Source organism: Pelophylax lessonae, assembly GCF_965119305.1.
Source record: "Pelophylax lessonae genome assembly, chromosome: 3".
NCBI classification, from domain to species: domain Eukaryota; kingdom Metazoa; phylum Chordata; class Amphibia; order Anura; family Ranidae; genus Pelophylax; species Pelophylax lessonae.
Window position 1 is genome coordinate 645,221,516 of NC_138770.1, and position 15,501 is coordinate 645,237,016.

Below are 15,501 nucleotides of genomic sequence, written 5' to 3' on the forward strand. Positions count from 1 at the left end.
TAAATGTAGTGACCAGCGTACTCCCCCCATAAATGTAGTGACCAGCGTACTCCCCCATAAATGTAGTGACCAGCGTACTCCCTCCATAAATGTAGTGACCAGCGTACTCCCCCCATAAATGTAGTGACCAGCGTACTCCCCCCATAAATGTAGTGACCAGCGTACTCCCCCCATAAATGTAGTGACCAGCGTACTCCCCCCATAAATGTAGTGACCAGCGTACTCCCCCCATAAATGTAGTGACCAGCGTACTCCCCCCCATAAATGTAGTGACCAGCGTACTCCCCCCATAAATGTAGTGACCAGCGTACTCCCCCCATAAATGTAGTGACCAGCGTACTCCCCCCCCATAAATGTAGTGACCAGCGTACTTCCCCCCATAAATGTAGTGACCAGCGTACTCCCCCCATAAATGTAGTGACCAGCGTACTCCCCCCATAAATGTAGTGACCAGCGTACTCCCCCCCATAAATGTAGTGACCAGCGTACTCCCCCCATAAATGTAGTGACCAGCGTACTCCCCCCATAAATGTAGTGACCAGCGTACTCCCTCCATAAATGTAGTGACCAGCGTACTCCCCCCATAAATGTAGTGACCAGCGTACTCCCCCCATAAATGTAGTGACCAGCGTACTCCCCCCCATAAATGTAGTGACCAGCGTACTCCCCCCATAAATGTAGTGACCAGCGTACTCCCCCCATAAATGTAGTGACCAGCATACTCCCCCCATAAATGTAGTGACCAGCGTACTCCCCCCATAAATGTAGTGACCAGCGTACTCCCCCCATAAATGTAGTGACCAGCGTACTCCCCCCCCCATAAATGTAGTGACCAGCGTACTTCCCCCCATAAATGTAGTGACCAGCGTACTCCCCCCCCATAAATGTAGTGACCAGCGTACTCCCCCCCATAAATGTAGTGACCAGCGTACTCCCCCCCATAAATGTGACCAGCGTACTCCCCCCCATAAATGTGACCAGCGTACTCCCCCCATAAATGTAGTGACCAGCGTACTCCCCCCATAAATGTAGTGACCAGCGTACTCCCCCCCCCCCCATAAATGTAGTGACCAGCGTACTCCCCCCATAAATGTAGTGACCAGCATGCCATGTCCCTTTCAATAAAGAGACCAGAGAGACTTACCGTCCTAAGGTAGAAGAAGAACACAGCCTGACACAGGCACATCCATCCCACATGTTTAGTCTGTGTCTGCCTGGCCCGCAGCTAGTTCTCTTCATGACCGAGCGCTGAGCGCGGCACAGCGAACCAATCACGTCGTGAGTAGCGGCACAGAGAACCAATCAGGTGTGCAGGCACGCGTGATTGGTTAGCTGTGCAGCTACTCACAGTGCCGCTGCTGCTCACCGCTCAGTCACAGTCAGGAGAACTAGCTGCAGGCGCGGAGTCGCCCACGCTCTATCGTTCAGCACAGCCAATGAGTCAGAGGCGTAACTGGAAACCTTCTGGGCCTGGGTGCAAGACACCATAAAGGGCCCCCCTGACCCCCAGCCGTTGGCAAAATGCTAGGACCCGGTCACAAGTGCAACTTTTGGGACCCTGGTAGTTCAGCGACTGGTGTCATTTTTTTTATTTTAGTTATTTTATTTTTTACCAGTTTATTTATTTTTTCACAATTTTATTTTTTTTTATTTTTTTTTGCGGGCACAAGAGCTTGGGGCAGCAGGCAGTGGATAGGAGGGGTGGCATATAGAGGAATAGACCCTCTTTATTTTCCTCCTGCAGCCTTTTAGCTGTTAGAAAATTGATTCCTTTATATGTCGCCCCTCCTAGTCAGGTGTGCAGGTGGCTGTATGGGAATCCTGGAGCATGCAATTGTGGCAGTGCTGGTGGGGAAGGGGGATGAGCGGCAGTGCTGGGGGGGGGTGTGATGAGTGTCAGGGCTAGGGATGGATGGGATGAGTGACAGGGCTGGGGATGAGGGGGTGGGATGAGTGACAGGGCTGGGGACAGATGGGATGAGTGTCAGGGCTGGGGATGGATGTGATGAGTGTCAGGGCTAGGGATGGATGGGATGAGTATCAGGGCTGGGGGGGATGGGATGGGTGGGATGAGTGTCAGGGCTAGGGAGGGGGGATGGGTGGGATGAGTGTCAGGGCTAGGGAGGGGGGGATGGGTGGGATGAGTGTCAGGGCTGGGGGGGATGGATGGGATGAGTGTCAGGGCTAGGGATGGATGGGATGAGTGTCAGGGCTGGGGGGGGGTGGGATGAGTGTTAGGGCTAGGGATGGATGGGATGAGTGTCAGGGCTGGGGGGGGGATGGGTGGGACAAGTGTCAGGGCTGGGGGGGGGGGTGGGTGGGGTGAGTGTCAGGGCTAGGGAGGGGGGATGGGATGAGTGTCAGGGCTAGGGATGGATGGGATGAGTGTCAGGGCTAGGGAGGGGGGGGATGAGTGTCAGGGCTACGGAGGGGGGGGTGAGTGTCAGGGCTAGGGAGGGGGGGATGAGTGTTAGGGCTGGGAGGGATGAGTGGGATGAGTGTCAGGGCTAGGGAGGGGGGGGTGAGTGTCAGGGCTGGGAGGGATGGGAGGGATGAGTGTCAGGGCTAGGGGGGGGGGGATGAGTGTCAGGGCTAGGGAGGGGAGGGATGAGTGTCAGGGCTAGGGAGGGGGGATGAGTGTCAGGGCTGGGGGGATGGGTGGGATGAGTGTCAGGGCTAGGGGGGGGTGAGTGTCATGGCTGGGGAGGGGGGGGGGTGAGTGTCAGGGCTGGGGGGATGGATGGGATGGGTGTCAGGGCTAGGGATGGATTAAATCAGCAGCGGTGGTGGGGAATAGATTCAGTGACACTTGCTGTCACTGTGCACTCGGTTCCCCCTGCATTGCTGTCTCTCTCAGCTCCCTCTCTGCTCCACGTGTCTCCTGTGACATCCATCCTCATTCAGCATCACAACCAATCAGAATTGCAGCTCCTCCCCCATCACTGTACTGGGTCAGCAGATCGGCTCTCAGACAGAATGCCCATTCATCAGGCATCAGCCTGCAGCTGCACGGACCAGGCTGAGACTGTGTGGGCGGTCCGCTGTGCTGTGCAGCAAATGTCCCTGTTCTGTCTAGTATAACCTAACCAGAGAAGTCAGCGCCCCCCCCCCCCCACCCACAGTGGCGGGACACCAGGGCCCGGTCGCAAGTGCGCTGCTGCACCTGTTACTTCTGCCACTGCAATGAGTGTAATGTTTCAGCGAGCGGGGTGGCAACAGGGGTGGCAAGGACTTTGTCTGGGGTGGCAATTGCCACCCCAGCTAACCCTCTGGCTCCGCCACTGAAAATAAATGGAAAAAATGTGAAACACCGCATTCGGTATTCGGCCTTCGGCCAAGCATTTCATTATTATTCGGCTTCGGCCAAGAATTTCATTTCGGTGCATCCCTAATATATATATATATATATGTATATATGTATATATGTATATATGTATATATGTATGTATATGTGTATATATATGTATATATGTGTTATATATATATATATATATATATATATATATATATATATATATATATATATATATATATATATATATAGTTTTTTTTTTTTTTTTTTTTTTTTCCTTACTGCACTGGATTTAACACTTTGGCACTCATTGCACATTTTTGCACTTTATAACATTTATTGTCATTTATATATTTATTTGGCACTTTATAATATTTATTGTTATTAATATGATTGTATGGTATTAGATTACTGTCACTGGTGCACTTTATTACTATTATCAGTATTACTGAGTGGTCCAGATTTTTGTCACTAGTGCACTTTATTATATTATGGATTTGTAATTCATGGTTTTCTAGTATTTCACAAGCCTGGTAGCGCTGTTTTATAATATTTCTTTATCCCTGACCTGTCTGGTGTGTTCCTTGGCCTTCATAATGCTGTTTGTTCACTAAGGTTCTTGAACAAACCTCTGAGGACTATACAGAACAGCTGTATTTATACTGAGATTCAGTTACACACAGGTGGACTCTTTTTACTAATTAGGTGACTTCAGAAGGCAATTGGTTCCACTGGATTTTAGTAAGAGGTATCAGAGTAAAGGAGACTGAATACAAATGTACGCCACACTTTTCAGATATTTATTTGTAAAAAATTTTGAAAAACATTTATCATTTTCCTTCCACTTCACAATTATGTGCCACTTTGTGTTGATCTATCACATAAAATCCCAATAAAATAGATTTACGTTTTTGGTTGTAACATGACAAAAGGCACTGTATGTTTTAAGGCCATTTTATGTATTTTTAGAAGCCTGATTTAAAGCAGTGTAGAAATGTGTGGTGCTTGGCTTTTATTCTGTGCGAGGATTTTTATTGCTGCTCATTTGTTGGAAGCACCTTCCCATAGGTCGATGAATTTTTCATGTCATTCTGCTCTGTCCACAGAACTGCGGCTACATTTCAACTATCTGAGCGAGCTGCAGCCCCGGGTCATGTAGAGTATAGTGTACAGTACTATTTTCCTATTTTTTTTTCTTTTCTCCTCACGCTCACAATGTGAGGAGAAAAGAAGAAAGCCAGTAACTGGCTTCTGTTACAGGGACATCGGCCCCATCATTGGCCACCAGTGCCACCTATCAGTGCCCATCAGTCTGGGCTATCAGTGCAGCCTCATCAGTGCCACCTATCACTTGGTTTGCTGGATCCTTAACCACTTGCCGACCGCCACAAGTACATATATTGCGGCAGTCAGCCCCTCACAGGCAAAGTGACGTACCGGTACGTCACTAGCCTGTGAGGCTCTGGGGAGCGAGTGCGCGCCGCCGGAGGCGCGCTCCGGCGCGGTCACGGACCCCCCCCCCCCCCCCCGTGTGCCCGGCGGACCCGATGTCCGCCGCTTACTCACGATCGTCCTTTACAGCGGGAGAAAGGCAGGCAGCTAGTGTAAACAAGCCGCCTGTCATTTTCCCCTGTGTAGGAATAGTGATCATATGGTTCTACTATGTAGGACCATTGATCATTGTTCCTACACCTCAAGCCACAGCCAATCAGTTAGAATCACGCCCCTAGGGACACACACAGCCCCTCTCTCTCAAATAAAGTTAACCCCTTCACTACGAGTGTAATTTTACAGTAACAGTGCATATGTATTGCACTGATTACTGCAGTAATGTCACTGGTATCCCCAAAAATGTCAGTCAAGGGTCCGATCTGTCCGCCCCAATGTCGCAGTACCACAAAAAAAATTGCAGATCGCCGCCATTATGCGTTAAAAAAAATAAAACAACAAAAATGACAAAAATTTTTCCCTTTGTTAGTAAACGCAATAACTTTTGCGCAAACCAATCAAAATACGCTTTTTGTGATTTCTTTTTTTTTTTTTTTTTTACCTAACATATGTAGCATAAAACAAATTGGCCGAAAATGTTAAAAAAATTAGATTTTTACATTTTTTTGGGGGAATTTCATATAAAAAAATGTGAAAAATATTGTTATTTTTGCAAAATTGACGCTCTTTTTTTGTTTATAGCGCGTGATCAAAAAATCGCACAGGTGATCAAATACCACCAAAAGAAAGCTCTGTTTGTGGGAAAAAAAGGACGTCAAATTAGCTTAGGTACAGCGTCGCATGACCGCGCAATTGTCAAAGTCACGCAGTGCCGAATCGCAAAATACCCCCTGGCCAGGAAGGGGGTAAAATCTTCCGGGTGTTAAGTGGTTAAACCTTTCTTACTTCAGTGATGAGACATCTGTACCAAAATTTCCACTTCCTTCAGGTCTATTTCATAAATAGACAAGCCCCCCACCCTACAGGGCTGTAGTATTACAGCTGCCGTCAGCGGCTGTCAGAATACCTGAACAGTGGCTGCATCTTGCTGGATGTAGTCACAATTCTTCCATCAATTTTCTGCCTATTTCTTGAATTTTTCAATGGAAGGATGTCAGCCAGGAGGGGGCAGACAGGGCCACTGATGAAGGGAATTTTGCACAGTGTGTGGACAGCTGAAACAGCAGCCCAACTCTGGTTACCATGTGACGGCACTCAGGCTTAATGATCGTCTGCTCAGATACAGGTCATTGCACCCGAAATCTGCTAGTTTTAGGTTAGGTTCACACCAATGCAGGTTGCTTTGGATGCGTTTTTTACAGTGCGTTTTGCATTTTTTTTTTTTACATGTTTTTTTTTTATGCGCTTTCCGTTTTTGGGCGGGGTCTGTTGTCATGCAAGAGAAGCCAGCACTGTGTTTTTGATGTATTTCTGCTGCCTCTACTTTGAAGTTTATCAAGCCAAAAATGGGCTGCCGTCCCTCCTGAAACGCCCATGCGGGTGTGATTTCTAGTGCGTGCGGTGTACCATTCGAATAAATCCAGTGCGTTTTTCAGTTCTGTGGTTGCGGCTGCTGAAACAGGTTCGGACCTGCTAGGTTTTTTTTTTTTTTCCGTTCAACACAGCGGGCTGACCACTCAGGTCGTAGCTGCTATACTAACTTTCCAATGTTAGTACAGCGATCGCCCCTGCTGTTCTCTTGTCTTCTGACAGGGGGACGGACGCCCCCCACCAGAACCCTCCGGTCAGCGCTCTGTCATTGGATAGGAGCGCTGATTGGTCATTGATCGGCAGACCTTTTTTGGTCATGCCCGAACAGCTGGTTTCTGTCAGACCGGCTGCAGCACACATGGGCAGAAAAATGTAAAATTAAATTCTATTAGTGTATTGCTGGCTTTAAAGTATCTTACTGGGGGGGGCGTGTCCGGATGTGAGCAAGACAGGACGTGTCTCGGCGGAGCTCCTGGTTCTATCCTGCCATTAATCCTTCCTGACCGTTTTCCCGGGCTTGTAACCGCTCCTGTTCGGTGGGGGAACATCTGCTCATCCTGGGGATGCCTACATCGGCCTCCGGCACTCCCGGTAAGACCCGGAAGGATCAACGCCAGACCCGCTCCGCTCGCGGCCAGGCACAGAGCTCCGCCTCCGCCATCTTGGCGCCATTGCACACACCGCAGCGCGCCTCGAGGGAGAGTGTGACCATGGAGCCGGAGCAGCGGGCGGACGATTCTCCTCAGGTGCAGCCGGCTACGTCCCAGTCCTCTGTCACACAGCAGGAGGCAGACCAGCGGGCCATTACAGCTCCGATCCTGGCGGCCATCGATGACTGCAAGGCCTCCCTCATGGTGCGGATCGACCATCTGGCCTCCGAGTGCACCCTGATACGCCACGACCTTGATAAGGTGAGGGGCCGCATTGCTACTGCGGAGGGCCGCATCTCCAACGTGGAGGACAGCACGACCACTCATGCCGCCCAACTTGCGGAACTCCAGGGCCTGGTCAAGTCCCTGCAGCACCGTGCGGACGATGCTGAAGACCGCCAACGCCGCAATAATGTGAGAGTGGTGGGGCTCCCTGAAGGGGTGGAGGGGTCTAAACCGGCCATATTTGCGGAACAATTCTTTAAGGATCTGCTCGCCCTCACGGATCTCCCCCCCCACATATGTTGTGGAGCGAGCCCATCGCGTTCCCCTGGGCGCTAGGCCGCCGGGGGCCCCGCCACGGCCCTTCCTGGTCAAATTCCTGAACTATCGGGATCGGGACATGCTCCTGGCCGAGGCCCGGAAGCATCAAGACCTACACTTTGAGAATACCCGGATCATGCTCTTCCCCGACTTTTCGGCTGAAACCCAGAGGAAACGCCGGTCGTTCACGGAAGTCCGTAAACGTCTCCGAGATAAGGAAATTAAATATAGCATGCTGTACCCCAGCAGGCTCCGGGTTCAATTTAACGGCTCCGTGAAATTTTTTGAATCCCCTCAAGAGGTCTCAGAGTGGATGGACGGTATTCGCTGATTCCCGGCTGCGGACTGCTCTTCTTCACGGATCTGTCCCCTGCTTCCTGGAGTGCTGATGTCCCTTTGTGCAAGGTTTTCCTTTTTTCTTTTTTCCCCCCCGTTTTGTATCCCTTTTTTGGTCTCATGTGCTCCTGACTGCCCGGGGGCTCCGCTGGAGTCTCTACTACACTCATTTGGTTCCTGTCGAACTTTGTTTGCACTGCACAGCGTTCACTGACTCTCATGTTGGGAAGTTTGGGGCTTCAGGCCCGTGCCAGCTGGGTTTTGCCAGGACTCCCTGGCTTGTTTGATGTTGCTGGTACAAGGGCATTTGGGCAGTTTTTTTCTGGGCAGCTTTACCTCCTCCTGACTATATGGATCCTCGGGGCCTGTTGGTCTCTGTGGTGCACTGAATGTGACTCGGACAACTGGATTGTGGACTTCCTGGCCATCCCTGACTGTTTTTTTCATCCCCCTTTTATTTTTATTTTTCCTTTTCTACATGCCCCCCATGGCTGATGTTTATAGATTCCTCTCATGGAATGTGAGGGGGCTTAATAGCAAGTATAAGCGGGCTGCTGTATTTCAATATCTTAAGCAACACAGACCACACGTGTTCCTCCTTCAGGAGACTCACCTGGATGGTAGTTTGGTCCGGGCACTTAGAAAACCCTGGATACAAAAGGCGTTTCACGCCACTCATTCCACCTATGCACGGGGGGGTCACGATCCTGATTAGTAAAGCGATTCCTTGCTCCATCCACCAGGTGGTCTCCGACCCGGAGGGACGCTATGTGGCTTTAGTCGTTACTTTATATTCTCTCAAACTGCTTCTGATTAATGTCTATGTGCCTCCACCCTTTAGGGTGCAACTACTGTATGACCTTATGAACAAACTTTCTGATCATGTTTCATTGCCAGTGCTCTTGATGGGGGATTTTAATGCCATTCTGGATGGTGGGTTGGATACTTCCAACTCCAGTCGGCCGGCCTCGCTTGACCTCTTGGCCTGGGCATCTGCTTTGGGCCTGGTGGAACTCTGGCGTTGGAAGCATCCTGATGATCGGTGTTATTCTCATCTTTCCGCCTCGCATCGTTCTGCGGCCCGCATTGACCTAGCTTTTGGGAACGCTCGTCTGCAATCCCTCCTTTCCACTGCTGACTATCTGGCCGGGGGGGTGTCTGATCATAACCCGCTTCTCTTGACAGTGCACCTCCAGGTGGAGGCTAGAGAGCGGGGCTGGAGGCTGTCCTCTGGATGGCTCCAAAATGAGCAGATTACCTCCCGGCTGGAGAAGGTTATTCAGACATATTGGGAGAGCAACGAGGGTTCTGCGGAACCTGAGATGGTGTGGGAGGCATTTAAGGCGGTGGCCAGGGGTGAATGTATAGCCGGTATTAAGTCTGCTAGGAAGGATCATAACAGTACGATTGTGTCCCTACAGGAGGAGGAGAGAGAGCGGGCGAGAGAACATGCGGAGTCGGCCTCTGATTCCACTTACATTTCTTTAATGGAGGCGCGGCGCGCTCTCTCTCTCCACTTCTCTGACCTCGCCCACACCGAGGCCTCACATGTGCGGGCTTCGGTGTTTGCGCAGGGGGACAAGAACGGCAAGCTTTTGGCGAGGCTGGTGGCGGATCAAAAGGCCCCGATTAATGTTCCGCTTCTCAGGAGCTCAGGGGGTGACCTCTTGACGGACCCCGCGGACATACTGGCTGAGTTCAGGAGGTACTTTGAGACCTTGTATACCCCTGCCACTGACTACGACCAAACTGCCATGGAATTGCTCCTTCAAGGTCTCGACCTCCCCACACTGACTGCTGACGACAGCGCCCTTCTGGACGCCCCTATTACCCCTTTGGAGGTGGAAAAGGCTATTGCCGCATTTCCTCCGCATAAGGCCCCGGGTCCGGATGGGTTCCCCGCAGATTTTTATAAATCATTTGCTGAGCAGCTGGCTCCACGCCTTAGTAGTCTATTTCAATATTGTTTGGAGGAGAAAGCTCTTCCCCCTTCCATGCTCGATGCCACCATGGTGTTGTTGCTGAAACCAGGTAAGGACCCCGTGGAGTGCTCCTCCTACAGGCCTATAGCCCTTCTAAATGCAGATCTGAAGGTCCTTTCCAAAATCCTGGCGTCCCGACTGGCGGGGGTCATCCATACATTGGTTGACCCGGACCAGACGGGTTTTATGCCAGGGAAGTCAGTGGATACCAATATCAGACGCCTCTTTACCCATCTTCAGCTACCCCCTGCTGACTATCCGCAGCGGATTGTGGTCTCTATCGATATTGAAAAGGCTTTTGACTCGGTCGACTGGTCGTACATGCATAAAGTGCTGGAGCTGATGGGCTTCGGCCCTACGTTCCGGCTGTGGGTTAAACTACTATACTCCTCTCCTCGTACGGCCATTCGGCTGGGTCTGGCCAAATCTGAGTACTTTGGGGTGGGGCGGGGTACCCGGCAGGGTTGCCCCCTCTCTCCCTTTTTGTTTGCCCTCACGATTGAACCGGTGGCCACCGCTCTCAGGACCTCCAATGCCTTTGATGCCATTCAGGTGGGATCCATTAGGGAATGCGTGGCTCTGTATGCTGACGATATGCTGCTCTTCCTTAGGGACTCGGGTCCCTCCCTACGGGCGGTTTTACGCATCCTGGACACTTTCGGCTCCTACTCCGGGCTCCGGGTGAATTGGGGGAAATCTTCCGTCCTATCCCTTACTGGGGCGCCGGTGGCAGTCTCCCCTGCTGATCCTCCCCTATGTTGGGTGGACTCCTTCACGTACCTGGGGGTTAAAGTCACGCGGTGCCCGGGGGATTATTACTCCCTGAATCTCCTCCCGCTTGTGCCTAGGCTACAACAGCTGGTACAGGTGTGGAGGAGGCTCCCGCTCTCGTTGCTTGGGCGTATTGCCTTATTGAAGATGAAGTTTCTTCCCGTGGTATTGTATTTTTTGAGGCACTCCCCTACCTGGGTCCCTCGAGCCTTTTTTCGCAAGTTGGATGGCATCATCGGATCCTTTTTGTGGTCTCCTGGGCCCCCTAGGATAGGCCTGCGGGCCCTCCAGGAGCCCAAGGCCAGTGGTGGGCTTGCTCTTCCTGATTGGCATAAATATTACCTAGCTGGGCAGATGGTATTTGCGAGACGTTGGTTGAGGGCGGATGCGGAGGATTCGGCTACGGTTCTGGAGGCTGCACACCTGGGGTCCTATGAGAGTTTACGCCTGGCATTATTTCGAGGGGTGAGCACCGATCTGCCGTTGACCGACTCCATGAAGGCTACGATCAAGGCGTGGGGCCAGACGGTGAGGCTGGCGTGCCCTAGTTACCTTGGTTTCTCACCTTCTGCCCCCTTGTGGATGAATCCCAGACTTCCCCATTTTTACCACCTCCCGGACCCTGGGGTATGGGCTGCTGTTGGTATAAAGACGTTGGGGGACGTTACCACCGAGGGTGCACTGGTCCCCTTTGACACCTTACGTTCCCGACATGACTTACCCACGACTTATTTCTTCCGTTTCTTACAGCTGCGGCACGCTTTCCAGAGTCAGTTTGCAGATCTCCGGATCGAGCCAGTGCCGTCGGACCTGGAATTGATGTTGACTAACCCTGACCTTAGTAAAACACTGTCTACTGTCTACAAGGAACTGTTCCGCCTCACCCCTCCGGGGATTGTGCGCTGCAAGCAGCGCTGGACGGAGGATATTCCTGACTTGCAGGGGGACGACTGGGATGACCTGTGGACAGATCCCTTTAAACACCTGGTGGCGGCTAGAGATAAGTTCATCCAATTTAAATTTCTCCACAGAGTGTATTATACGCCTGCCCGCCTGGCCAGGATCTTTCCGTCGGTGTCCGCTGAGTGTTGGCGATGTTCGGCTGCCCCAGTGGATGCCCGACATGTATTTTGGGACTGTGCTCTGGTTCAGCGCTACTGGTCGGAGGTCGTCTCCTGCCTTGGAAGGGTGCTTATGACTCCGGTTCCGCTGACCCAGAGCGTCTGTCTCCTGGGCCTGGTGGAGGAGGTGGTCCCCTCGGTGGCTCATAGGACGCTGTTGATTATACTACTGTTTTATGCCAAGAAGGCCATCCTACTACACTGGAAAAAAGTGTCACCCCCTTCGATACCCTTCTGGAAGGGGCTGGTGAACGCTGTTTTACCTTTGTATAAGGCCACTTACGAGTCCCGTGGTTGTCTCCGGAAGTTCGAAAAGGTGTGGAAGGCATGGGTGGAATCCACCGAGACGGCGGGCTAATTGTGAATGGGAAGTGTCTGTATCTTATGGTTTATTTGGGCCCGCACTCTCACTGGTTCTTTTCTTTCAGTCAGGAAACCTCTGCTATTTCTGACCTGTAACTTTGTGTTCTGATCCAGTTGTCATGTATGTGTTTTTTTTTTTTTTTTTTGTCCTGTACCCCTGGGCCTGGGGGGGGCGGTCTGGACGGGTTATGCTGTCCCGGCCGCCCCCGGCCCCCTATGCTTTACTCGGTTCTATAGGTAAGCTGCCAGGGTTGGGAGGGTGGGAGGGGTGGGTTGGGAAGGGTTGTTGTGCCGTCCCGCCATGTTAGGGACTGGTGTTTGTCACTGTCTGTATTTTTTTCTTGTTATAAAACAATAAAAATAATTTTTCAAAAAAAAAAGTATCTTACTGGTGGGAACAGCTTTTCACCCTAAAGCCCCGTACACATGGGCCGAATGTTGGGTGGCATCAGCCGGTTCAATAGAAACTGGCTGATGCCGCCCGATATTTGGCCCGGGTGTACGGGGCTTTAGGCTGAAAAGCTGTTCCCATCAGTAAGATATTTTAAAGCCAGCCATACACTAGTAGAATTTAATTTGACATTTTTCTTTCAATATTTTAGTCATTGAGGTAAAATGTCATTTTTGGCGAGATACTCCCAATAGGAACACGTCTAACGGGATGCAGGCGCAACAGCTTTCCTTATTAGTGATCTGCAGTTGCACAGCTGATTGATAATAACGAAACCACTCCCATTAGACCCACTCATCACAGAGGAACAAACAGGGATTTCTTCAGATTAATAAAAGGGAGGAATCTGCAGCAAAGTTTGGTACAATCCTTGCAATGCACATTGATCACCCAGAGGGGAATGTTTTTTTCTCAAAAGTGGAGTTGCGCTTTACTGACTTGATCAATCTCATTAGAAGTACTTTAAATATTTGTTGTTTTTAACATTCCATTTTGGAGTGAGTTGAGTTTCCCTGAATGAAAACCACTGGTTAGAAATTTGTTTATTTTGGGAAAAACTTTCCCATCCTGCTTCTTCGAATTCTCTATGCAGTTAAAAAGAACGTAGATTTTACCTCAATGATTAAAAAAGAAAAATGTCAAATGAAATTCTACTAGTGTATGGCTGGCTTTAAAGTATCTTACTGGTGTTTTAGGTTAGGTTCACACCAATGCAGGTTGCGTTGGATGTGTTTTTCCAGTGCATTTTGCATTTGTTTTTTTTACATGTTTTTTTTTTTTTTTTAATGGGCTTTCCGTTTTTGGGGTTTTCCGGGTTTTCTGTTGTCATGCAATAGAAGCCAGCACTGTGTTTTTCATGTGTTTCTGCTGCGTCTACATTGAAGTTTATCGAACCAAAAATGGGCTGACATTTTTGTTGCAGGGGATGCCATAAATCTGACTTGTTTCTTAGGCAGACGTCTGGGAAAATTGGTGAGCCAATCACACAAGCAGGAAATGTTTCTGGGGTGTGGTTAGCATACGTTCTGTGTACAGAACAGCTCTAGGCGGCCATATTGCATTTTCAGAAAATTACAACAGCTGCAGATTGAAAAGGAAAGGTCATTTTTAATAACATTCAATTAAAATATGACTTGTGTCGCAATTGTATACGCTATATTGTTTCTTTATTTGCTATTTTTTTTTCCCCCACGAAAGTGGAGTTACCCATTCAATGTTTTCCGAACATTTTCAATGAGCCTTCTTGACAATCTGCTAACGTATGGCCAGCTTTTATAGTGATGAGTCCTATTTCATATACAGATATTCTTTCTGAGTTTATGATCAGAAGAATTCCTCTTTTCCAGGTAGACAACCATGAATTTTTGGTGAAGGCGTCCTTTGATCCAAACTTGACGGAACTGAGAGAGAAGATGGATGAACTGGAGAAGAGCATGCAGGCGTCTCTTAACAGTGCAGCCAGGGAGTTGGGTAAGTGTCATCTCCGTGTATGAGGCATCTGGAGTTTATCTCACTTCTGTGGTCGCTAGATTGACCGTGTCATAGAATGGATGTGAAGTACATCGTTCTTGTGGAATTCACATCTGTTAAACACTGCAGAGGATGCCAGATTGTCCATTACTATAAATCCCAGTCCCCTCAACCATATTTATTGCAAGGATTTTTAGTAATCTTTGTTGTACTTGCCTGTTTCTGCTCTGTAGATAAGGATTTAAAGTGTGTCAAGTCAGTGAAATCCAAGCACGTTATCTTATTCAGCCTGGGTTCACATCGTATTCCTGTGCACACCACATGTAATGTCTGTGTGGTACTATTTGAGCCGTACATTTTGCATCTGCACCAAAATGGTGCTGGACCCCCTTTTTTTTGCCTGAATCGCATTTTGGCAATCATACTGTATTTTGCAAGTTGTTTTGGGGTGTCCTTAACCACTTGCCAAACGCACAATGTGTATATACGTCCTCCGTTTAAACCTAAATACCGGTGTTATGTCTCTCTGGGACGGTGGGACCCCCGGGTTCCCCCCTTCCCCCTAGCCCCTCCAAAATTTTCGGTGGTCACTGTGGGTCTTTCGCCTGACTGTTCCCACATGCTCTTAAGGGGGGCTGGTTGGATTTGCTGCTGACTGGGTTTTCCTGGTGCGCAATGGGGGTTTGAGCAGGGTTCCCTGCCACCCTGGGGGTTGGTGACTAGGGCAGGGATGTCCTCTGGGCTCCCTGCAGCGGTTGTTGGGCTGGGAGAGCGGAAAGTTTAGCCTCGGCAGTTACGCACCTCCCTCGACCGGATCCAACCGAACATTTAGGCGGTGGCTTTGTGGCCTACTAGTTTGAAACCTACGCAAGACGGCCCCTGTTAGGCTGGCTAGGCTGGCTGAATCCACTGCCTCCCATTTGGGCATCTGCCCTCCCCTCCGCTGCCACTTGGTGGTCGGCTCCACTGGGGGTCGCGTTCAAGCGGCTGGGCGCCCTCAAAAATTTTGGCCCCCCCATTGGAGGGGCGACCCCAGTGCGTTTAGCTGAGGCGCCCACTCTTCCTTTGGGCATCTGGTGGGCTGGGATCTGTGCACTTGTGACTGGGCCTCCACAAAAATTTAGGCCGCGGCCTGCTAGGCCATGTGGTCGGCTTGGCGCCTCCCTTGGAAGGGGTGGCGGTGTGGGGGCGCTTAATTTTTTAATGACAGCCTTGCTGCTATTATTGTGTGGGGCACGTTCCCCTTTCAGCGTGGGTACCCTGTCTATGCGTCTGCATCACAGGGGATGGACCCCTTTTAAGGGGGATATTTCCTCGTTTTTTTGTGGGGTCCAGTAGGTGGTCCATTCGTGGATCCTCTTTGCAGGATTGCAGTTGGCGGCCTCCCCTAATTATGTTTTCCGGGTGAGCTTCGTGTATAGCGACCCTACTAGGTCTGCGTCCACGCACCCGGAGTGCTCAGATAATGGGGATGATTCCTCTGCTCCTCTAGCCTTGCATGAAAAGGCGCTGGTGGATGCACTGTTTGTGTCAGTGCGTTACA

At 50.3% G+C, this 15,501-nt stretch overlaps 1 protein-coding gene across 1 annotated transcript in view; it reads left to right on the plus strand.

Annotated features, from left to right (window-relative positions):
- The window catches only part of MSH2 (mutS homolog 2), a 287,390-nt gene that overhangs the window by 180,526 nt on the left and 91,363 nt on the right, over window positions 1-15,501 (plus strand). The window contains exon 9 of the mRNA XM_082252339.1: window positions 13,835-13,958. Within this exon, the coding sequence (XP_082108465.1) occupies window positions 13,835-13,958 (124 nt within the window). The remainder of the gene's footprint in view (window positions 1-13,834; window positions 13,959-15,501) is intronic.